The 24675-nt window shown below is 39.4% G+C and overlaps 1 protein-coding gene across 1 annotated transcript in view; it reads left to right on the forward strand.

Moving 5' to 3' along the window:
- The window catches only part of LARGE1 (LARGE xylosyl- and glucuronyltransferase 1), a 280855-nt gene that overhangs the window by 197806 nt on the left and 58374 nt on the right, over positions 1-24675 (forward strand). Inside the window, exon 7 of the mRNA XM_015628279.2 lies at positions 10088-10192. Within this exon, the coding sequence (XP_015483765.1) occupies positions 10088-10192 (105 nt within the window). The remainder of the gene's footprint in view (positions 1-10087; positions 10193-24675) is intronic.

Below are 24675 nucleotides of genomic sequence, written 5' to 3' on the forward strand. Positions count from 1 at the left end.
TGGTACTATCCACAAAGAGTGATCTGCAAAAGACTGAAGAATGGGAGGTTTGTTGTTTTTTCCAATTCCTACTGGATTCTGCATCAGGAATATTAACTGTTTCATTGTCATGCTAGCAAAATGTGTCATATGTATAGTAAACAGCCATAAACTAAGACAGTAAACTAGCAAATGCTTGCTAGCAATCCACGAGGCATCCTGTACAATTTATTCTTGAAGCTGAAGGTACTGAGCTCAACGTGAGCTCAAGATGGCTATGTAATTTTACCTTTGTGCCCATCATGACTGTAGTATTGGACACGCTGGCAAAACTGAGCCAGTGCAATGCATGATTTCAAGCTGGGTTGCATCTCTTACTCTCTAGGCTCAAGATGCAAAACAGCAAGTTGTTTGGTATCAGAGCTCTGTCCTGTTTCCTGATACAGGTTTAGTTGTGCTTGATCATTATGTGTGAACAAATATTTGCTGTGTCATCTTACTGTCTGATACTCCTGATGCATAAATAATTCTTAGCAGTAGTGTATGTGAGCTCTAACCTGTCTTGAAGTCTGTAATTAAAAGGATAAAGTGAGCTGTTTACACAAAGCAATTGTTAGTGTAGTAAGTGCCCTTAATAGCATTGGCAGGAAGTGCTAGGCAGGTAGCATCATCTTACTGCAGTCTGTGTCTACTGAAGAGACAGCTCCTGAATTTTCATCTAGAAGAATTTGCAGAGGCTGATAAAGCCACATAGCCAAAGGGAAATGCAAAGCCTGTTTATTTTTTTAACAGAACTGAACCCAACAGAGGGGAAAAATAATGTCAACATAGTTGGATTTCAACACCACATACTAAGACTTGGCAACCTTTTTCACATTAAGTGGATGACTACAGCCCTTTTCTATAGATTTTTTTTTCTGATTTGTTTTGATTTTTTTAATTGTTACTAGAAAACCAATTTTTTTTCATTTTGTTCATCTTGGGCAGGGGGGGTTCTGCCTCTGCTTCTGCATTCTGGGATTTCTCTGATTCTTGGAGAAAGTATTTATGATACATATACTGATGTCTTGCTTACAAACATTCTTGGTGTGTTAATCAATTTAAAAAATCTGTTCCTTTTAAATAAAAAGAAAGGGGGGGTTAATATCTTGCTGTTAATATATGATAGCTGCCCAGAAGGATGTGAAATAGGAAGCTGTGCAGTTTACTTGAGCAGTCTTGAGAATATTAGGAAGATCTTACTCTCTTTCTCTAATTCCTTGCTAGCAAAGGAGTTTCCAACAATCTCAGATGACAACCACTGAAGCCTGATGAAGTGTAGTGATGCAGTGATGTGGTGAAAATGAGGGACAGACAACTTCGAACCTCTGTTACCTGGTGCGAATAGGAGTTAAGATCATTCAGTTAATGTCACTACTGACAAATGCAGCTACCTGAATGTCAAGAGGAAAGTGATGAGACATGCCTGGGATCCCAAGGGATGTACCCAAAGTAAATCTATGTCAGGGCAGAACATAGCATTCAGAGATGTGGCAAGGAAAAGCTCAGCCATCAGTGGACCAAGTGAGCTGACAGCTGCTCAAAGATGAGCTGAGTGGGAATTTCTGAGTGATTACTGGCAGTGACAGTTTAGGCACTAGGCTGTCATTAGGGACTGTCTCTCAGTGTCTAAAATTGGTGCTCTGGGTCTCACAAGTCCTGGCACCTGTTCCTAGATCACTACTCACCTCCCCAGTGACCTTGGAAGTGTCACTCCAGCACCATGAGCCTCAGTTTCTCCTGCTGAAAGTCCTCTTTAATGAAGTGCTACTACTGAAAGGCATTGCCTCATTACATTTCAGAGCCTTATTGATCACACACTGCATCCTGCTGCCCAGCTCCTCATGACTGAGACACGTTTCACAGATGGGCTTTGTGCCAACAAAAATGTGTGTATCAGGACCTTATCCTCTTTATAAAATTGATGCACTTAAGACAGACAAAGTCATAGTGCATGGATAGTTACTTTCGTGCTCTTCACAGTTTTATTGCATTATCTTTGGCAGCAAAAAAACCCCATTTTTTGTTCAGTGATGGCTTATGCCTTCATAGCCCAAATGCAAACAGGGGTTTTAATACCTTGTATATTCCCAAAACTCTGGACCCTTTTTCTCAAATCAATGCCTGAATATTAGAAGGGGTGGATTTGAATTGACTTTGTTCACAAGGATGTTTTTCTGGCTTCAGAGAAAGAAGTTTTCAATTTTACAAGAGTGTGGGGTTTTATATTGAATAAATCAAAAATTTAAAAGGAGACCATGATAAGGGAAAAGCCATTGATGTGAATAAAAAAAATAAGGTGTGTAGTCAGAGCAGTGGGTACATCTCGCTGACCTCCTGCAGCCTGGTTAGAAAAGAGTATTTACCATCTGTAAGAGGTTCTTGTGAAGACTCCTATTGCTGTTAATCAGATGTCAGTTCTACTGCTGGGACAATTTGTACTATAAACAGTGACATAGAAACTGAGGTGAGGAAGGACTGGCTCAGCAGCCCATGTAGCTGGTATGGGCCTCTCTTCTGCTCAAGCATACAATTGCACAACCATTTCATTCTTCTCCAGACTCCATGCAGAGCACATTCCATGGCAATGAGTTGGACATATCACAGAATGGGTCCAGGTTGGAAGGGACCACAGAAAATCTCAAAAAGTTTTATTGCAAAATAAAACCTTTTTTCTGTGCTTACCCTCCTGTGCTCAGCTGCTGAGAATCCGTTTCCCTGAAATTCTGCAGATGAAAGTGCTGCAAACATTAATGATAGATTTACTAGCTTTGCTGGGGTTTGCTGGACTTCTCACTGTCCTCTTAATTTTTCTAACAAGCTCCTTGGAGGACACTGGAAGATGAGCGGAAACCCAATATATTTGCTTCTTTTGATTGATTTCATTCTTTTATCTTTCCTTATGAAGATGAATCAGATCTAGGTCTTCACCCCAAATTCTCTCAATGCAGTTCTGTGTATGGCACCCTCTTGATCACCTTTTATGTATGCCTTTTGAATCCTCCCTCCTACCACATACAAAACATCTGTCATGTTTCTCTCTGTATAGATTCCTGACAAGTTATTTTTCTTCTCTGGTCTGAGTTGCTTTAACTTCTTTTGTCCTTGTCACATCACCACCTCTGAGTGCATCCCAGAAGTCAGCTGATACCATTGCTTTTCATCCTTGTTTCAGCATTGCCAGAGTTTGCCTTTATTCCTTTCACTTGCTCTTTTCCATTGAGTCAACCTGGCTCATCTTAACTTTCTCTGCCCCTGATATATTGTATCTTCCTCTGCCTCATTTGTCTAGCATCCATTCTGATCAGGTGTTCACTGCCTGTATCCTCTCTGCTCCTGGCTCCAGTGTTCTAGGCACAAGAAGCTCCTGTGGAGCCATCCTCTCCTCTTCTGAGCCAGTGCTGCTGTGCCTTCGGTGAGCTACTCTTTGGCCTCCTTCTCATCCAACCTGTGCCTTAATAGCTCTCCCTGCAGTTGTTCTCCAAGAGTGTTTAGTCCACTAAGAAGGAGTAATGGTTGCTGGGAAACAGCAACATACTTAATGTAAATGAGATATCAAGCAAAAAAGTTTAACTTCTGCAGGAGGCGAATGTGAGGAAACTTCACATTTCCATATGTAATAAAGAAGTTCTTCCTGGCAGAGACTATATATTTGCAACACATATTTGTACATGTTTATACATGTATATATGTACGTGCATGTGAATGTGTGCATACAAATAATATCTGTCACATGCTTGTGCACCAGTGAAGTAAATGCACAGTAGAGATCAAAATATTCAATTCTGTTGAACACAGAATTGAATATCCTGTACCATGGAGGTGTATGAGGCAGCGTCAGACTGTATTTTTAGACACTGGCACATTTGTGTTATGGAGCACACACAAAGTTTCATGTATTTTACACTAGATTTATGGTAAAATTTCTAAAAAAAAAATTACAGAGAAAAGTCCTGAGGGATTTTGTGCTTGAAATAAATTTTCAGAGGTAAGTCAGGGGATTTGTTGCATGAGAAGACGGAGTCTTTTGGAATGAGAGAGGACATGGCAGTAGAAGAGAGGAATGAGCCTGGGAGCAGGAAAAAACATGAATTTATATAGACAGTGCAGGAATAGCGAAGGGCAGCGATAGTGAGGATGAAGAACTTGAACTTGACAGTGATCTGAAGAGGTGGATGAGAGATGTGGCAGGAGAAGAGAAAGATTTTAGAAGCCACATATTTTGTGTGAACCAGTATATGGTCAGGGGCAGGAAGGCCATCAAGAAAGAGTCAGTCACTCAGGCAAGACTTACTATGAAGTGCAACACATTCAGCTGGTATCAGTCAGCTTAAGTACACTAATTCCATTGAAATCATGCTGATTTATACCAGCTAAGGATGTGGCCTCACACATTTCAGAAAGAAAGGGTGTCTCATGCAGGTGTTTAAAGGCTAAAGAAAAAGAAATCAGGAGAAGAAGAGAAGAGGCAAAGGGCATTAATCAAAGATTTTAAATCATGCAGAAAATATCTCTGCTTCATTGCATCAGTATAGATTCAACTAGTCCTGACAGTGTTCATCAGGCTTGGTACTGGCCAATTTAGAGTATTTCCAGCATTCAGAATATGTACGTTTTCCCTTCCTCCCTTTTGTCATTTCTGTGTCCCATTTTGGGAACAGAATTCTGCAGTTCTGAATCCTGCCAAGCTTGAAACTTAAATTCTTGTTGAGTCCTTCTCCTCTCTTTCAGCTTACAGTGAAGACATGCATAGCTCTAGCAGTATTTGGCTGTAGCTCCAGCATTCATGTCTATATTGAATTCTTAATTATCTAAACCGTGGCCGTTAGAGTAGTTAGAAGTAGCAAGACAGAGTTCTACTCTGTTCTCCTTCAGTAGTCTCCACAGTGTAGAAATTGCTGACTTACTGTGTTTTTAGAGGCTGAAAACTACTTTGCACTTGATTTTAACTCTGAAGGCTTCTACCAAAAACAACTAAACCTTGCAAATCCAACAACCAGGAGAACTGAGCTGAATCAGGTTTCTTCTGTGATATCAGCTCACCCTCTGGCCATGGGCTATCAGAAGGTGAAACCCCAGCCTTTCCTTCCCCTTTATAATGCCTTTTTATTTTCCCCTTTCTGGAAACAGTCTGGTGGCCTGAGAAAGTGCAATACACACAAAGTGTTTGCAGTGAGTCCAGTGCTCTTACTTTAATTGCAATGGAGTCATGTAAAAGCCACTATAGGTTTAAAAGGAAAAAAAAGCTTCCACTAAAGAAGATGTTGAAACTACCTGTAATAACTATAACTTTTTACTATTATTTTTATTGTTTGTAATAGCAAAATAAGTCAAGGCAAGAGCTAAGGTTAAGGTTCTGTGTACCATAGACTGTAGAGAAGATGATATCCTCTGAAACTGGGAAAAAATTAGGGCAGGATAGGAAAATATTGCTCACAGGCACCAAGATTAGCACCAGTCAAAAGCAGCAGATACCAGACCCAACATAATTAAAAGCTGATATTCCTTCAAATGTGCCATGAGTCACTGTATCCAGAGGACCCCTGTGAAGTGCCACCATACAGCTGCACTGTTGTGCAACTCCTCCCAGCTGCTGGAGACAGCTCCATGCTGGATGGAGTTTCAGCCTGGCCACATGCTGCTACTCTTACCCTTTCAGTAGAAATCAGGACACACTTACTAACTCTGAGGACTTACATTTGCAATATGTGAGACAGGCAAAATGGAAGAGGGGTAAAGTATTTTTCAGGGAGAATTGAGCAAGAGGCTGTTCAGTGTCACCCAAGAAATCAGTGTCACAGCTGGGAGCTGAGTTAAGGTCTGGAGTCCCCTTCAGTGTCTAAGTTACAGGATAATGCTTTCCCCTCCATTAGCCACCAAAAATCTGTGAAGTAAAAGCAGAATTGAAGGCACTGAGTTGTCAGGTTCAGAAGTGTCTGTTTTTCCATGGAAACCTCTTCCCAGCAACAGCCAAGCTTCTCATCGTGCGAGAGCTGTCAGGCAGCTGTTCTGTGCAAAGTGCTGTAACTGCAGCTGCTTTCTGGAGAAGTCTCAGCCCACAGCCAGGCAGAGCACAGCCCCATTCCCAGCAATCCAGCTGTAATTCTTCTGCCTGCCCGCTAATTTTTCACTGTGGTCATGCCAGAATCATAGCCTTGTTTTCTCTTGTCTGGCTGTTAGTGGTGATGAATGAAGAAGTAAGAAAGACAGCTTAATTTTCACAAGCTAACTTGTGCCTGGAGTAACAGAGAGTGAGAGGAGTGTACTTAATCATAACTGCAGGACCAGAACAGAAAATGATAGAGCTTTTGCTGTTAGTTGTGGTATTTTATTATAATAACTCTTAGGGAGAAGAAACCGGCAGCCCAGAATGCTGAAAGGTTCAAATCCATTAACGGTAGGCACCGTGCTCTCATCTGCTGGAAGAATAACTCACATGACTCTTTTATTCTTGCCTTTTCCAAAAGGCTGTGCTGGGAGTGAACTCTAGTCTATCCTGGCCAGAACACCTGAATTCAGAGCGAGGTGTGATCAGAGGTGAAGTGAACCTGGAGATGGTTCCTGCAGAGCTGTGAGCACCTCACAGGGGAGGCACAAAGGATGGCAGAGAGACAGGCTGGTGCATGGTCACAGAGCTGCTCACCGTGCCTGCTTCACACCACACATCCCTTTGGCCTCGTGTCCGTAACTTTGTGATGTGCTTGAAAAAGTAAATAACTAAATGAAATAGCTGGTAGTGGGCAGATATTCTCACAATGATTCACTAAAAAAACAAAAATTTATTAAATCTCTGAGTGAATTTTTAGTTGGTTGCAACTGGAAGGACATAACTTGGGATTTTTTTTTGTTTGAGCTTTGACATGCATGGAATAATGTGGTCTATAGGGTATATATTCATCTGTATTACGTGTCACATTGTTTTATATTATTTAACATGAGGATGGCTGCACATTCTTAGATGTTATTTTGATATCTTCAGATCAAAATATTCAGGGAATGTCTTCCAGAAAATATTTCTGATTTTCTTTTTCTCTATATTGATTCAAAATGAAAACCTTTTTGGAAACATTAATATTTACTGTGCAGATGAAATTCTGTGTTCTGGATTACTTCTGCTTTAAGTCAAGACCACAGAGACAATGTAAAGGGAAATAAAAATATATTCTTCTCTGACAGAGACAGCAACACTATTCCAGCCTAGAGAAAATAGAAATATGACTAGAGAAGATGGAAAGCATATCTCCATAATTTTCTTCAAGGTGGTTTGGGAGACAAGCCATCACATCTGCCTAATAGGCTTTTATGCACCAGTAAGAGTTACAACAGCCTGACAAGTTGCATAATGCTCTACCCTAGGACAGTATGTGAACGTGTGCACATTCCCAGGCCATTGCAAAAGCAAACCAAAGCGTGTTAGCTCATACATTTTACTGTGTGGTTGTGACAAGCTAAAAGCATACGTACAGGCACTTATTCCAGCTCAGTTGATACACAGTAAGTCACATTATCTGATCCATATATCTGAGCCCTAAAGCTCACATGATGTTCATCTCTGCCTTCATCTGTGTCCTGTATCAAACCTCAAGAAACACTGGTGAAAGTGAGATTTGTTCTGGTGTCTTCAAAAATAAAGGGAAAATGCAGAAGGAAATAATACAACTACAGTAAATACATGCAAATCATAATTTCCTGACCGTTTTTTAGTCTATCTTGGCATGAGAAATAATAACTAAGTGTTTCAGGGGTAAGTTGTTAGAACTGAGATTTTGAACTGGTATGTGGGAAATGAAAACCATTAACAAGCATTAAGGTTTGTTCATTCTTCCTTATGCTTTGGTTTAAAGGCTGAAGTCTGTAGCATGTTGGGAAATCTGTGAGGCTAAAATAATGAAAGCAGATTGATGCTTCATGGTAAAGAAGTTTGGTACTTGCTTCTTGCAAATAGATTTCTAACATTTCTTTTGATGGTATCTGTAGTATCCTGAGAAGGATCTGTGGACAGTCGAGTTGTGAAATGTACTGTTAGATTATGGGCAGGATCAGTATCTTCCTACCAGCTTTGGCAACCCATTCTGTACCAGCTGCACCTGCATCTTCTATTGTCTGTTTGGTTTTTTCCTCTTCACCCTTTATTAGTAATGTTTCTTATCCTGATTTATTCTACTTCAGCTGTAAGGGAGTGGCTATAAGCAGGCAGACTTCAGCTTGGAGTTAACAAGTGTTGCTTTAAATTGTGTCCTTTGGCCTCTTTTTGCCTTAGGCTCCTGTCAGCCAGTTGAGATCTCTTTCATATTTCCTCACAGTATATGGCTTGTGATGTCTGATGTGCTCTCCAGTGTGTTCTGTGTGTCTCACAGGTTGAGAGATGCTGTGGTTTATCTGTATGAACAGAGTTGCTTAGGATGTGTTTGCCTCTGTCTTGTTATTTCCTTCATTTGCTTGTGCATTGAAATCTTTTGTATTACCAGTTTTCAGTAGCACCACTGGGTGTTTGATAGAATACTTTTGCCAGGTTTTCCACCTTCTTGATAAATTATTTATGGGATCTAATGTGAAAAATTATATGTAATAAATACATAATGGAATAGGAGAGACATCACTGGAAAGTAAGGTTTGGTAAGGAGTGACGTGTTGTCATTAGCATAGAGTAGGATGATGCTGGAGTGCTGTAGAGTGGACTTGGTAATCTTTCAAAGTTATTTTTAGATTGATTTCCATTCACTCCTTGAACGCTTTGACAGTGTTCTGGTTTATTTTTTGTATGCATTGGCCAAACACTGTTGCTCACACTCTTTGAAACAGCATTCGAGACACTGGGGTTACTGACATTCCACTGAATTACAGATACCACAGGAGAATACTGCAATCACCTTTCAAGCCAATTGTAAAATTGAATTAATCATACCTGTCTTTATGTCTTGTTCTCAGCCTGACCTTGTCCTGGACCATACTGAAATTTTAGCAATACATAGCTGTGGTTCTACGTAAGCGACATAAAATGATCATTTCAGCCTTTCAGTGCACTGCTGTGACCATACACACAATTCTATGGGCATAGCTGGGATTTGAAAATGAGCCTTCAAAGCATGATGCTTAATTGCTTTCTCAAAAGCTTGCAAAATAATTTCCAGTACCAGTCTCAGTGCCCTCACTGAATATGTCCCTCTTTGAAAGCACCGTTTCTTTTCCTTTCTCTCACTAGATCCAAATGCAGCTCTCCCCTCCATCCTCTGTTACCACAGCATCATTTCAATCACTTGTTATTTACATTTTATACAGCACATTTTAGGATACATAATTAAGTCCTTATCTATACAAACATTCATTTTTCGGTTGATTTTTAAGCAGTGCAAACCTTCTAGACACATTTGATTTAAAATACATTTTACTCTAGCTGAAGCCAGCTGCTAATCAATGCAGGATAAACTGAAATAAAACTGAAGTCATAATTTCTATGCAGCATTCTACACAGGCACACCTAAATGACTTTTAAATTACTCTCTTAAATTAAAACGGTGCAACTTTCTTATGTAGGTAAACTCTTCAAATGCAGTATTTTTCAGAGCAAAAGGGGTTTCCTTTGTGATTGTGAAAAAAAAAATCCATGAAACTACTATGGGGAGCTTGGGAAGAGAATAATTTGTTACACTGAGCCTTGTTCTTCAATTCTATTTTCTCCATCAGAGTATGAACAGATATTCATATTAGATGATCCTTTTACCAACACTTAATTCTCACTAGGAGGATTCTCCATCATTGTATTCCAAAATCAAGCAGCATTCAGATTTGTCTGGGTGACATATTTCTGTCAGCATGACAAAGGTTCCCACAGTGTTTAATTACTCAGACTAGCCAGGGAAGAAGGGAGGAAATGAGCCGTGCTGCATTTGCTGTGCCAGGCTTGCTTGTCTCTTACATAAGCTGGCTACTTCTGAGGGCATGGAAGGAAGGCAGCGCCCCAACTTCTGCCTTCTCTTTCCACTGGTTGTCCCTCTCCAGATTTCCTGTGTTTTCCATTGATTGACTGTCTTTTATCTTATGATCTTCTTTCCATTTGCTCATTTTCCAGGGCAGCAAGTTCTTGGCTTGGTGGAGAACCAGAGTGATTGGTATTTGGGCAACCTTTGGAAGAACCATCGGCCCTGGCCAGCGCTTGGGAGGGGCTACAACACAGGTAGGACCTGAGGGTTTGCTTTGAATTAACACCTGCATTGAGTGTGCAGTCAGTCTCCTGGTAGGGAGAGTGAGATGTGGTAATTTGCGCCTCCCTTCCTAAGCTACAGCTAAATTTATCTTTTTAAAAAGGAAAAATGATACAATGTCATGCATTTTGGAGTTTCCCATCTTCTCTAAAAGCTGTTAGAAAAGACTGTGTGACATCCTTTGGGGAGGAACAGAGCTTTTCAGCAATCTGACCTGTCCTCAGCACATCTCCTACAAGATTTCTGTCCATGACTCATATATAGGCCCAGCAAGAGGGAATGAATAGGAGTTGAGGCTCATTTTCTGTAGAGAAGTAAATGGTATCACGAAATACTAGCCCAATAAAGATAATAACTCCTGCAGGACACCAACAGGGTCATAATTGTCCTAATAAAATGCAAGCTACTGGCCATCAATTTCTGCTGCCATGAGAAAGGAATAAAGACATTGGATCAGAGAATTTATTAGGTTGCAAGAGACAGGTCTTCCCACTGATTTGTGTTTGGTATATGAGAAAACATACCAGGTGCGTAAAGAACACACACGTACACCTAAATCATTTCAATGCTGGGCTTTACATGCTGATGCAGTGAGTTAGGTTCCCCCTCTCTTTGTAATAAAAGGACAGAACAGATGGTGAAGCCTCCATTTGGAACAGATGAGTCCATTTAAATATCCCTGCACTATCAGGATATTATTCACCATAATAGCATAATAGTGATTTTGCTTCACAGAAATATATTATATTGAATTAAAGAGACTAACTAGAAAAAGGATTGAGCAAGTTGTGGTTGGGTCATCTGTATTTCTATATTCCTATGTATATTTGTGGAAATCCCAGTAATTGCAGTGAATTTGTATTTTAGTGTCTGCAGAGCATCTCTGTTCTCTGGAAATGTTCAAAAGAATAGCCTAACAGAACACAGATTGGTATGGATACAAGATCTTGGCAGAATAGGTTTGTTTCCTGACTCTTCTTTGCCAGAATTGCAAATAGAAAGGCTAGGTGTGCCCACTCCAAAGCATGAGACAGAGATGAGTTTCATGGATTTTTCCTGAAATCTGAAAGCTTTTGTTATACACAACTCAACTTGTTGGTGTCAATTCAGTTCACTGTTACACCACAAAGCAGTATCTTTTGTTCTGATGAGAGATGACCACGTTCTATAGCTACCTTCTTTCTGCTGTATTTTTGCTTTTTCCTTTCTGCCATTTTAATGCTGGCAGAGAGAAATCTGGCTCAACCACATAACATCAGGATAATGCAGTAATGTATGGTGGGTAGTATAAAATGCATATATTTATATCTAAAATGCTAAAGTTAAAAAAAATTCTGTAAGGCTTTAAGTTACGTTGTCTTAATTTACTGTTCCAAATGGTTTATGGGAGTACCAAATGTCAGTATATCACATAGACCTTACACTGAAGGCAAAAATAATCAAATATCTGCAGTCCTTCACATATACTGCATGTGTTTATTCTTGTATTAATACATACCTATCAAGCCATGCATAATCCCATAATCCTGCACATAATTTTATTTTCCTCACGGTTTCTTTCTTCACACAACTCACCTTGTAGTTATAAAAACTCTTTTTTTAGAAAGAAAACCAGAAGGTAGATAATATATGGAAGACTGACAAGTGATCATAAGAAGTGGAATGTTGTTTCTTCAAGTATGTGGAACAAGAGGTCACTGAGTGAAACAGTTCAACCTCTGAGAAGTAGGAAACGAAGTTATTGACAGAATCAGCACCCTTTAATATGAATTTCTTGACTGAATTAATTGTTTGCCTCAGTAATCTAGCAGAGACTGGAGGTATGCATTTCTCAAGAAAGATGAAACTGGATCTTGTTTGATGTGCTCAGTAAATAAAAATAATTTACTCTGAACGCAACAGTGTGGCCAAGGAGGATTCAGAAAACTAAAGGGGGGGGACACTGGAAGGAAAGGCAGTATCTCTAAGCAAAACACTCATGAAAGGCAGCGGTCCAGAAGGGGGAAGACAGAAATTCAGGTGCCTAGAGCTGTCCTTAGGAGCTGTGAAGGGGCTCCCAACCCCTGAAACTTTTATGAGCTAAACAGAGCTGGACCAGGGGCAGGCTCTCAGACAGGCTTCACTCTTGCTCTTGGGAGTGTGTTTACTGCAGACATAGGATACAATCCTAAGAAAAGAGATTTTTATGTGAGCCTCTTCAGCCAGACCTAACCCTGGAAGATTTAATTTTGAAGCACCTCTCAAAGTCAAAAGTGTTCCACTGCTCCTCACAGTTTCTGAAGATAATAATTTCTCTTTCACTCTTATCTTTCTATGCCTGAGCCTCTCTGGACAACATAGAGGTTGGGAGAGTCCCAGAAGGCAGATGTATTAAAGGCAAAGATGTGTTTGTTCCTTCTTCGCTGGTTCTTTAAACCCAGTAAGCATTTGTGCTCCACTCTTCCTGTGTGCCCAAGCCAGATCTCCTGACAGCCAATACAGATTTTCAAGGAAAGATTTTATTTGGTTGTTTTTCATTCTTCCTCATTTGCACAGGCAGATAATCCAAGTCATACTTTAGTCCATGATAATAAAATTGTTGGAAAACCAGACCAAACACAAAGTCATACAATTTAATTAGTGTTTAAGATGCTCTTAGTTGGAACCATTCTTCATTTGCGATAACATTCTCTTCCTCAAGCATTTTGAACACATTTCTTTCTGTACCACAAAGGTTTCCAAGCTTTTTTTCAGTGCTTTATTGGCAAACACTCAGTAAGCTGATTAAGCAATCAAATGCCCTTTTTATATATCATTTTTATATACCATCCACTCCATTATAGTTGTTTGCACTGAGTTAACTCTTCCAGATTCCTCATACACTAATTCAAGCACAGTTTCTTGCTTTGTAACCATATTATCTTTCACTGACTAAACTGTGCTTTTGGAAGTATTGCTACACTATGATTTTTCTTTTTACAGATGTTAAACTGACAGCTCCAGAGTTGCACTGTATAGTTTGATGTTCATTTCGGGAGTAACAGTCATCTTAGTCCTCAGAAAAGTACTTTATAAAAGAAATTCTAAACATAAAAGCTTTTAGTACTTTGTCTGCCTTATACTTTCCATCGTGGTGGAAAATAGCTTTTAAAAGCAATCTCTGGTGACTGTTAAGGCTTCTGGCCACTTCTTTAGGGGTGTGAATCACCCCTGGCTTCTCTGGCTGTAGTGCAGCAGAGCCAACTTCCATCAGCTGAGAATGGACCCCATGCCTGCCAAATGGAGCTTTAGGATAAATCTGTAATTTGGGTGGCGGTGGTCGTTTTTAAAGACTTTGGCCCAGGGGATTTCAGACTCCTAGACTACAGAAGCCCATACTGAGGATTTGAGGGCTCATCTGAAATGCACTGCCTCAGTGCAGCCACCAGAAACTGTAAGGAGGTGTCTCAACAGCTTGAGCTGAGAATTCATACTCCCACACTGGGAAATGTGACATTACCAGATTTGTGGATTGGGAACAGAAGGGAATGGCTAGCACCTAACGATTACTAGGCTATGTGTGTACTGTGCCTTATTACTCCTGTGTTTGTAATGACTGGAAGAGTGCTAGAATGAATCTCTCTCCTTTATTGTTTCCCTGAAAAAGAGAACTTATGGAAGTAGAATTGGAAATTGAAAGCATGTGTTACATCATTTTTGCATAATATTTAACAAATTTGAATGATAAAAGACAAGCACAGAACAGACTGTTTATGTGAAATAAGCCTGGATCACATCTTGTGCTCCTTCATGATGATGCTGTGCATCTTCAGTGCAGAAAACAAATGAGTGGTGAAGCAGTGCAGAGTGGGCTGTGGGTAGTCATGGCACTGCCTGTGGACCTGAAACCAGGTAACAGCTTTCAGCCAAGCTCCACAGGCTTCTGCTGATGACATTGTGGTAATTGTACTTGTGTACATTGGCTGCTTGAGAGAGGAAGATTTTGCCACCTTGTCTCAGTGAATGAAGTCAGAAAACTCATGGTTTATAGAACCTTTCAAACCCACCACTGTGGCCTGACCAAGTTTAGCCATACCCCCTTAAAAAAAGCCATTGCAATATTCCTGTCTCACATTAATTCAAGCATTAGTCGTGAAGTGCTGTCATTGGGATTGGTTCAAAGTACAGGAGCCTTGGCAAATAGATGGAAATTGCATTTTAATGATTAAAAAACCAATGTCCAACACTGATGACAAGTCTTGTTGTCATCCAGTCGCAAGACTTTCTTCATGTACTTAGGCCCACACTGTGCCAGTTTTTTGGATTAGATTATACCTCCTTTAGGACACTGTGAGTTTACTCAGTAAATACTGTTATCAGTGCAAAGCATGGTGATACACATGAGCTTTATACATGTAAAGGTGCCTTTGAAGTACAAACACCATGCACGTTGTCCAGGTAGCACTTTAGGAAGTGCCAGCCTATGGAAATAACAGTCTGTTTGTGTCAAAGGTGGGAAGCTAAAGCGATAGTTCTGCTATTGATGACCACATCCCTATCTCTGTTGTCTATAATCTGTAGTTTGAACTTAAAAATAAGCTATCTTAAAGCTGACTACCTTCAAAGAATAGCTTCCTTTCTGGTCTTTCTTATGCACTTTCTAAAGCATGATGTGATGTACTGAGAACTTGTTTACAGCATGTTTGACATTTCTGAAACGAGGGTCAATATATATTTCATTTTGAAAACAGTGCCTCTAGTTTGAGAGGCCTATCCATCTAGTAAAGGCATTACTGTGGCTGAGTTAGTCTGCTGTTCATGGCATTCTCTCAGATAACATCCTCTACTCCTTAGCAATTGAATCTCAGCCCCTCTAAAAATGATGTTTTTAAAAACACCACCAGACTTCCTTTGAAACATTGAAAACATTTATCTCCTAGGAAACCTGTGATTAAAAAGATGGCATTTAGAGAGTCTATACCAGATTCTAGTTGTATTGGAGTAAATAAATTTATTTTTTTTTAGTTGATTTAATTGTCCTAGTTTTGGGAGTTACATTGGTCTGACCTGAGTCCATAATGTAAAGTTCTCCATGTAATGTACATAAATCAGGCATTTAGATATAGTGTTCCAATGTAGTGATTTTAAAAAATAATTTTGAAGTGTTTTATTTTTAGCTTGATCAAGGCAGTTCTTTATGTGAACATACATACCTTGATCAGTAATTATGTTGTCCAGCAGCCTGAAGTGCCCTCTTTATTGTAGAGGGACAGTTATTAGCAGGTTAAATTTAGATGAAAGACTTGCACATAAAAGCTTAGTAAAGGCATCCAGGTGCCTAAACTGAGAACAAAACCTTCTATTCTATGACAGAAGAACCCCAGACAAATGCATAGTAATAGTGAAACCAGTACGTTTCCTTCTGAAGTGCAAGTTCACTTTGCAGTTTCTCATTGTGCTCATAAAAGTAATTGTGTAAAGACAGTTCCCTTTGGTAGAGACAGAGACAGCGGTTTTAGCCACAGTCCCAAAGCAAAGGAAAAAGGCATCACAGTTGGACTCCATCTTTGGACTCTTAATAGGTAACGTGGTGCCTGGCACAGAAAGTAGCAGAGTGACTAAGATGTCTTCCTACCCTCTGTGTCAAAGTCATTCCCACTAAGGCAGTGCCAACAAAACCAGTTGGACTTGGTAATAGTCAGATCACTCTCTTAGGTGCTGTTTGCTACAGAAATCACTATGCTTTAATCATTTTTGTGGTAGGGCAAACTAAGTTCAGGACAAACCTTTCCCCTTCAGAAAAATACCAAGTGACTCTGAAAGGGAAGAATCTGCAAAACTGAGTGGACACAAATCTCAGAAGAAGCAGCTAATTTCTTGCCTTTCCTCATTGTCTTGTCTTTATGTTCAGCTGCAACCTGACTTTAATTGTTCCTGCTGTAGCTCCTCAACCTTCCCTTCTGCACCAATCCTTGTCAAAGTGAGCTCAGGGGAAGACAGGAGTGCTGCAATACCCTCTACATGGAGATCATCTCTACACAGTTGTTCTCAAGAAAGTCACTGAAAAGAGAAGTTTTCCCAAGTAGAACTGTTGAATTCTAAGCAGTTTAGGTCAGAAAAGATCTCCTGAGGTCTTTTAGTCCTCTTCCCATTGAAAGTCAGCTCAGATTGCCCAGGGCTTTTTGCAGCTGAGTTTCATGTGTCTTCTTGGATACATGTCAGAGCAGCCTGTTCCTGTATTCAGCCACTAATTTTCTATTCAGTGAAAAATAAAGTAAAAATTCATAGTGTGTAATTAGATTTTCCTTTGCTGCAGTATGTGACTATTGCCTCTCATTCTGTCTCTGTGCATCTGCTAGAAAAGTGTGGATCCATTAAGCAGTTTTAGAAAGCAACAGGAGATCCCTCAGTTTTCCCCAGACTGAAGAAGGCCAGTTCTCCCAGCTTCTCCTCATGAATGGCAGGCCTGTGACCATTTGGGTTGCTCTCTGATGGATTTACTTCAGCATGTCAGGGTATTTATTTGACTGAGGAATCTAAAACAGTTCTTCAGATGTGGTCTTACAAGTTCTTAGCCAAGAGTGGTAATCATTTCCCATGACTTAAGGGCTAATACAGCCCAACACGTGAATTAATGTCCCAAGGTTGTACTGCTGGCTCATGTTCAACTTGATGTCCACCAAATCCCTTAGAACTTCTCCTGGAAAGCTTCTTTCTATCCTCCAGCATGTACTCTCCTTCAGGAATAGTACCATTTGGGACTTTCTGTTGAATTTTAGGGATTTTCTTTTACCCACTTGTCCAGTCAGGGTCCCTGAGTAGCAGCCCATCCCCAGGGAATTAGGCCACGGCCCCCAGTTTGGTGTCATGTGTTACATTACCTAGGACACATGCTATCCCATTCCAGCTCATTAATCTGAATGCTAAACAGCATCAGCCCCAGTGCCAGCTCCTGTGGAATACCCCCTGTAACTGACCACCATCTGAGTGTTTTATTGCTGAACACAGTCCTCTGAGCTTGGCAGTCCAACTTTGCAGGCTCCTTGTAGTCCACTTACCCAAACTGTACCCCAGTTTGGCTATATGAGCGTGATAAACAGCTCTGTAGGCAAATCCCTGTGTTTCTGTTGTGAACCTAATCCTTCTCTCTGTTACTAGAAAATAAGTGGTTGTGCAGAAAGGATTATGTTTCCTGTTTTTTGAAATGCTGTGGTTAATTTCCAGGCTTGTTAATTGTGTGCTGCTGCTTTCGTTCCCCTAATCCATTCCTTAGAATGTTCCATTCCTCCTGAATCTCAGTCAATAAACTTCCCATTAAGGGGGGGAAAAGGCAGTGGGAAGTTTTCTGCTTTTTTCTGAATACAAAACTCCAAACCTCTTTGTCATCCAAACAGAAAGAAATACCTTTTGGGTGGTTCAGCCCTGAGCCACATCTCCTTTGTTGCCAAGGTGTTGAGTGAACACCAGACCCAGAAAAGCTATGATGGGTTCTTGCTCACTCTGCCCATTGTTACACTTAGCCTTGTGCACTACACTTAATGTTAGAAACTGCTTTGGAAAGCTCTTCTCCACCATGATGGAAAGTATAAGGCAGGCACTGTTAAGATTAGAAGCCAGACAAAAAAATTGGCACCTGTGCAGGGTGCATTTCTCCCCTTTGCATACTCCCAAGTGGAAACCTTGTAAAATTGTTGACATTTTGACCCCTATTAAATATGATGCCTTTGAGAGGATCAAAACCAAGAAGCCCCACATAATTTAAAGCAGTGGTCCCTGTTACCTTTCACTTTTTGCTGCTTTCTGTGGAAGAATAAAACACAGATAAGTATCATGGATAAGGTCCAGATCTGATATAAATGCCTGACAATTGCATTAAAGAGACTTAAGCTGATTTACAAGAGCCAAGGATTAAGAAACAGATTGTTTTTTTTTTCTTTTAAAGGTGGGTGGTTCTTTGGTGGAGAGTCCAAGATAAATTACTTTTGGAAGATGGGCTTGCTTTCAACAGGGCAAATAATCAGCAAATTTCAGCAAGCCTTCTCAGTTTTTATCCATAAAAACAAGCTTTGTGTGATCCGTTTTTCCAAACATGCCTGCATACAAAGATCAAATGACTGGATCTCCTGCATAGTAACCCTGTGTACAGTCTGTGTTATTCTGTGATTCCTCTTCAGGATAGCTCACCCAAAGTTCAGTTCCTCTGGCTTTCTGTAGAGTTGTGACACTCACTCAGAATTCTGGGTTTTGAGGCACTGACATGAAGAATTCTATGTTCATAAAGAATTAATAAATGCATGACAATCAGTCCAAGATGGATAATCAGATGAACTTCAGGTTTGATATGATTGACAAAATCATATTTTTTGTGTGATCATTGGATGTATAAACCAGAGTAATTTCAAGTATGAGTACAGGAGATGCATTTGTTTTGTATGGGATGGAGGCTTTTTACCACTGCCATACCTAATGTCTGCACTCCCAGGTAACTTAGCAGCTCTGTTCATTCTTCACTCTTGGCTCCCTGATTACCCACAGGACACAGAAATTAGTTGGTACCCTTTCTTTCTCAAGAATAAAACTGTCTTTTGTAAAAAAAAAAAAAAGAAAAAAAAAATTAGTGTAATTCATTCATCATTCATTTCAGGCAGTATTTTTGGAAGGTAGCATGGATGGGACTACACTCCATTTGGTACCCCTTTCCAATCCTTAAATGTGGCATCAGAAGATGAATATTAAATATGCCTGATGACATTCTCCAGTTCACACAAAAAAGGCCCTCTATTCCTTGCTAAAAACAGTCCAGTCTAGAAAATTGTGACATGGCTCTCTCATAATGTCATCCACACTGAGAAATGCAAACAGAATAATTGTTCTGTCTAAAAACTGAAGGAACATAAACTAGACCTCAGAGACAAGTACTGAGCAGCATGAATGTGGCCAGCAGGGAAGAACCACACCCTGAGCAGTGCATGCCCACCCACACTTGTACACACACAAGCAGGGGTTTGGTGCTCTGGGTGCTGGGGACCACTTCTTGGACTCCATGTATTTTAGAATGTAGATTTAGCTACTTGTCCAGGGATAGGCTCCACAGGTCAAAGATAACCACTTCAAATTTGCAAAATTCAGGCATGATACTGGAAAATTTCCTATGAAGTTTGGAAAAATGGCTCCAGGAGCTTATCTGGGAGCAAGTCAAAGGATAATTTGATCCTAGGTTATTCATATTTGGAGGAGAAAATAACATTTCTTAATAGAGGGCTTGCCAATTTAGCAAAGGTTCAGCAAGATCAAATGACTGAAAGTTCAAAGAGATGTTCCAATTAGAATAAGGGAAGCACCCTTCATCAGGGTAATTATGCATTGGAATAACTTATCAAAGTTTGTGGTAGACTATCCATTATTGTAAATTTTTAAGTAAAGACTGATTTTTTTTCTAGAAGTTATGCTCTAGTAGACCCCAAACTGATTTTGAAAAGTCCTATAGCCTCTGTTACACAAGAGCAAAAAATTATCCTTTCTGACTTTATTACCTAAGGAAGTACTTAATCAGGACTTTGTTTTCCTGTTGAAGCCACCTAAGCACCCAGGTAAATGAAACCATACCTAATCTTGCGTGTAAGAACTTACTGCAATTTTAGTATTGAAGAGAGAAAAAGGCATTTCAAACTTGGTAGAAATGTTTGAGAATCACACCCCTACCCCACACAGTATCACTTTCCTTTTTAAATCTCACTTTTCAAAATGCTTTATAATAAGATGTCTACCTGGCCATCCCTTAGCTAGTGGCCACTTTTGGCACCTTCATGATGTCTTTCAGACATGTACAGAGATGTACACAGTGTTAAGTGATCCTTGCACATGGCAGTGGTGTGAGATGTCTTTGCCTCTAAAATGTAATTTCTCTGTGCTATATACTCAAAAGGGTCACAGAGTGCAAAGGATGTAAGGAAACAGGAGCTTTTTAAAAGCCATGTAAGGAGCTTCTTCACACATGTGTTCTTGTCTCCAGCAACCCTTTGCAGAGGTTCAGAAAATACAGGGCTTTGAGAAAGGTTAGTATCCTTAATGTCTTCCTTGATGCCCAAGCAATACAGCAGCTGGGAGTAACCCCTAGTTTGCATTTTTTATTTTTCTAGTATTTTTGTTATTTGCCAGCCATGTTGTTTTCCATGTAATCTTTTCAGCAAGTTGGGCCATTAAGTATGTGAATTTATACTGCTTGGGACTTTATACTTCTTGGAGTCTGTGTGAGAGGCCAATTTCTTCAGGTCTAGAGATGGTTTTTCTTTGCTGACCTCTGAAAGTCCTGTGAAATTGTTCGTTCTCTTTTTAAGACTGTGGGAGATAAGAGAGCATTACTTAGCAGGATGGTCTCTAAGTAGCAGAGGTTTTCCTCCATAGACATACTAAAAGTCTTATGGCTCATGATTCCTCTCCTCCAGACCTTCTAGACTCTGGAATCAAGAAGATTCTTCTGTAGCAGCTTTGGGGCTTTAAGAAAGTTGGAGAAATTCCCCCAGAAGTGGAAGTCATTAAAGAGCAGATAGAAAAAATATTTATCTTCTTCCAAATTGCTCATGAAGGATAGCATCTAAGCAGTAAAGAAACAGAAAACTGGGACATTCTGAGCTACAGTGAGCAGCTCTATAATTAGAAGTTAGAACTGTGCTTGAGTAAAACATTCATCTTAATTCTGCCTAAGGAAAAGTAGCATACTTGGGAAGAGGAGGATAAGGAAAGTAAAAGTTTTCTATTTCATTAAATGGTCATCAGGAGGTGTAAACAAAATGTTTATAATGCTTCAGGAGGAACCAGCCTCCCAACAGAGGGACTGCACAGCATTTCAAAACACACTCTATGACAACTTCACTTTTAATACATGTGCAGAGAAAACAAGGGCTATTGCATTCTGTCACCGTGCCTGGAGGGACACACACTTTGTTTCAAAACAGCTTCTCAGCCCTGTTCAGTTTTCTTAGAGAAAAGTTCAAATGTGGAATCATCATTTATTCTCAATGAACACGTTGTGCATCCCTGCAAGTTTTTATTAGTTTGGGTTTTTTAGATTGTGAAAAACTTTTTTTGAGAAGTTTGCTGCATGTGAGTTCATAGATAAATAATATATCAGGATGGTCCAGAAATGTGCTAGAATGACAGTCCTTTGGTCATATCACATTAAAAGCTATAGACAAATATGGCTTTATATTACAATAATGACATGGCTGGTCAAATTATGAGCAATAGTCTATAAACCAAGTGAAATAAATGCAATAAATATCATCCACACAACAATGTGAATTTTAAAATGTGTGCAGTGGCTTGTTTTGGAATTGTACCTTTAATTTACTACTTTAATCCCTAACAGCCATTACTTGCAGTTTACTGTTTGCTCTTGATACTGTGGGTGGAAAACAGAGGCCACAGTCAGTGGTGTGGAGCTGTGACTCAGTGGATTCCAAATGCAGTCCTTAAAAAACTGGTCATTGGAGCCCTGATCAGCAAAGGCATAGTCACATTCTTAGCATATCACACTGGGACCATTTCCATTGACTTCAGGTATAATTAATCACAATTAAAAAAAGTTGTGTAAGTATTTGCTAGAGTACTCAGCAGTCAGCACTATCATGGAGCTTCTCCTGGGACAGCAGAACTACAAGTCACTTCCATAGCACCTAAAACTGAATTCAAATCTGTTTAACAAAACGTGGTAGATTGCTGCCCTAAGTGCCTGGGACAGTAAATATTTATTACAAAATCTGCATAGTTTCAGGCCAGTTTGACATGTATTAACAGTATTTCTTACAGCATCTCAGACTCAGTGGTTTGGTGTGTGGTCTTCAGTGTGCTGCTTAGCTATAACAAAATCCCCGTCATTTTTTAAAACTCACTATTGCTTTATGTTCTATTTTGAAGCCTGTCTTACCTGTCTGTTTCAGGCATTACAATGATATCTACCAGTTATTTGTCTAGATGGTATACTGTTGCAGGCCTAATTTCAGGAAGAATTTTTAAAAACCTGACAAGGATAGACTCTGAGGTGCTACTCACTTAACATGGCATTGCCTCAAAGGCTCAAAAAAGCATCCTGTTCCACCCAAAAGGAACAGGCAAGATCATACAGAAAATGATTTCTTAGGAGCTACATTTTTTTTCCCCACAGCACTGAGTGTTTTTTTCAGAAACCTTAGAATTTAGGATTTATTACCCATTGTAATAAATTGATTGAGTTAGAAAGCTTGTCCTGTTTCACTGGAACTTCTCTAAGTGATTCTGTTCTGTCTTAAAATGTTGTTTATTACTTCCGGCTCTACTGTTTGATCCTCTCTGAATTTCAGGAAGAGCCGTTGTCTTTGTTCCTGAAGCAAGAGGTGGGGATGCTTGGTAGCATTCCAAGGGAAATGGCTGGTTTTTCTGCAGACTTTCAATTTACTCTTCATAAAAATGAATTTTGTTCTGGAGCACATTAACAAAAACAAACAAAAAGATGAACAAATTTGCTGTCATGCTTTAAAGCATCTCTGGAAATCGTTGCCTAATGAAAGCATTGGAAGAACAAGAAAGTTGATTCAGATTGCATCAAAAATGGGAAAAGGACAGAAAAGGCCAAAAAATTTCAGTGACTCCCAAAGTTTGGTTAGACCCAAAATAGAAAATTTATTTTCCTTTTCAGATCTTGTAATAATTTTCAATAATAATTTTAATTTGTATCAATTTTGAGATGAAAATTGTTTTAGAGTAAATTAGGTTTTAAAATGTACCAAAATATTTTTGCAGTGTTTTCCAACTGAAACATTTTAATCCAAACATGTTAATTCAGGTTTATTGCCCTGTTATATTCAATTTATTCACCAAATTACTTTTTTTTTGTGTTTTGGAGGATTTTATTTTATTTTTTTTTTGCTTTTGGAGCTGGGCTTTTCATGTGTCCTCGAATGACATTGTTGAGAAACTGTTTGTTTGTTTGCTTTCTTGTTTGTTTGCCTATTTGAGCAATTCAGAATCTGTCAAATTTTGGTAGTTCAAGCAAAATCTCATCAAGCAGCAGGACAGAAATGCCATTCAAGTTCTAACTAGACTAGGATGTTTTCCACAAATTTAGTAATAAAGCATTCTTTTTCTCTGAGATCTTTGAGATATTTCCATCTCTGGATATGGCTGAACTATTTCCTTAGGACAAAGGAAATAGGGTGTTCTGTGGCTGATCATAATTTGTTTCATGCTCATGAGATGTTTGGGTTGCCACTTTTCTCTTTCTGTTTGTTTGCTGCCAAGTTTTCCTTCTGTTTTTCTCTGGAAGGTTAGGACAGGAGGATGCTGCACTTCTCGAAAGATCAGAAGTCCCACTGCCTGGGGCCAGATGTTAATAAAATATTCCTTTGATTTCTTGTTTTTCCTCCAGTCTCTTCTTCCCCCAGCACAGCAGATGAGAGCGAGTCCCTTTTCCCCTTATGTTCAGCTGTATGTCATCTTGAATTTAGTCTGAGATTTCAGTCAATTTGACTCTGAGGGAAGCAGATCCTGAGGCAAATATTTTCCTTTCCTTATTTCAGACACTTTGCCTGCAAACTAATTGTGCAGATTGAAGTTAGTTCATTTGTTATGTTTGCTTTTGGCAACACAACAATATAGAAGAGAACCTGAAGTTCACTGCTCTGAAAAAAGAGTAATTTTTCCTCTGTGTGAACTGTTTTACAAGTTCCCAAAATGCATGCTTTTGCTTTGCTTTTGGACTTAATAACACTAAGTGAATAGTATTAAATTCTCCTCTTAGAAATATCTTATTCTCACTAATACTAATGAGTAAATATTTAAATTTGCTATAAATATTCTCCAGCAGTTATTTTTATGGCAGCAATAAATTAGAAGCCTAAATAGAAACTGTATGAAGGTGTAAAACTCAAGCCTGCAGGTGAATTAAAACAGAAGTCACATTGAAATTAGTTTTGACGGTGAAGCATTAAAACTTTGTGAATATTTTCAATAGCCATGATTGCATTATAATTTAGTACATCCTTTCTCACATATATTCCAGTTTTTCCACTCCATCTGCCTCTTTTACTCTCAGCTGCTACCATGATAGCCCCTCAGGACAGCATAATCTTGTTAGCTGCAATGCCATAATCTGCTGCTAGCATGAGAGTGGAAGTCAGAAAAAATCAGAGAATACTGCACATATTAAAACATTTCCCCTTTTCCTCCTCAGACTGGAGGCTTAGAGAAATTAAGAAAAATTGGTTTATTGTCTATAAATTATAAAAACTATTCTATTACATATTATAGTTAACTGAATCTTACCATTATTTCTAATCTTTCTTAATAAAGAACCTTCTCAGTTGCATTTCACTGCAAAAGCTGACAGTCCTTGCCAGCTGGAAAAAATCCTTTTCCAGAGAGAAGATCTCCCACCCAGTTTATTGCTGCAGCACAAGGGACCTGCTTCACACTGATGTAGAATTTCAGACAATGCATAGTGGCTCTCTTAGACGCTCATGCA

Source organism: Parus major, chromosome 1A, assembly GCF_001522545.3.
Source record: "Parus major isolate Abel chromosome 1A, Parus_major1.1, whole genome shotgun sequence".
Taxonomy (NCBI): Eukaryota; Metazoa; Chordata; class Aves; order Passeriformes; family Paridae; genus Parus; species Parus major.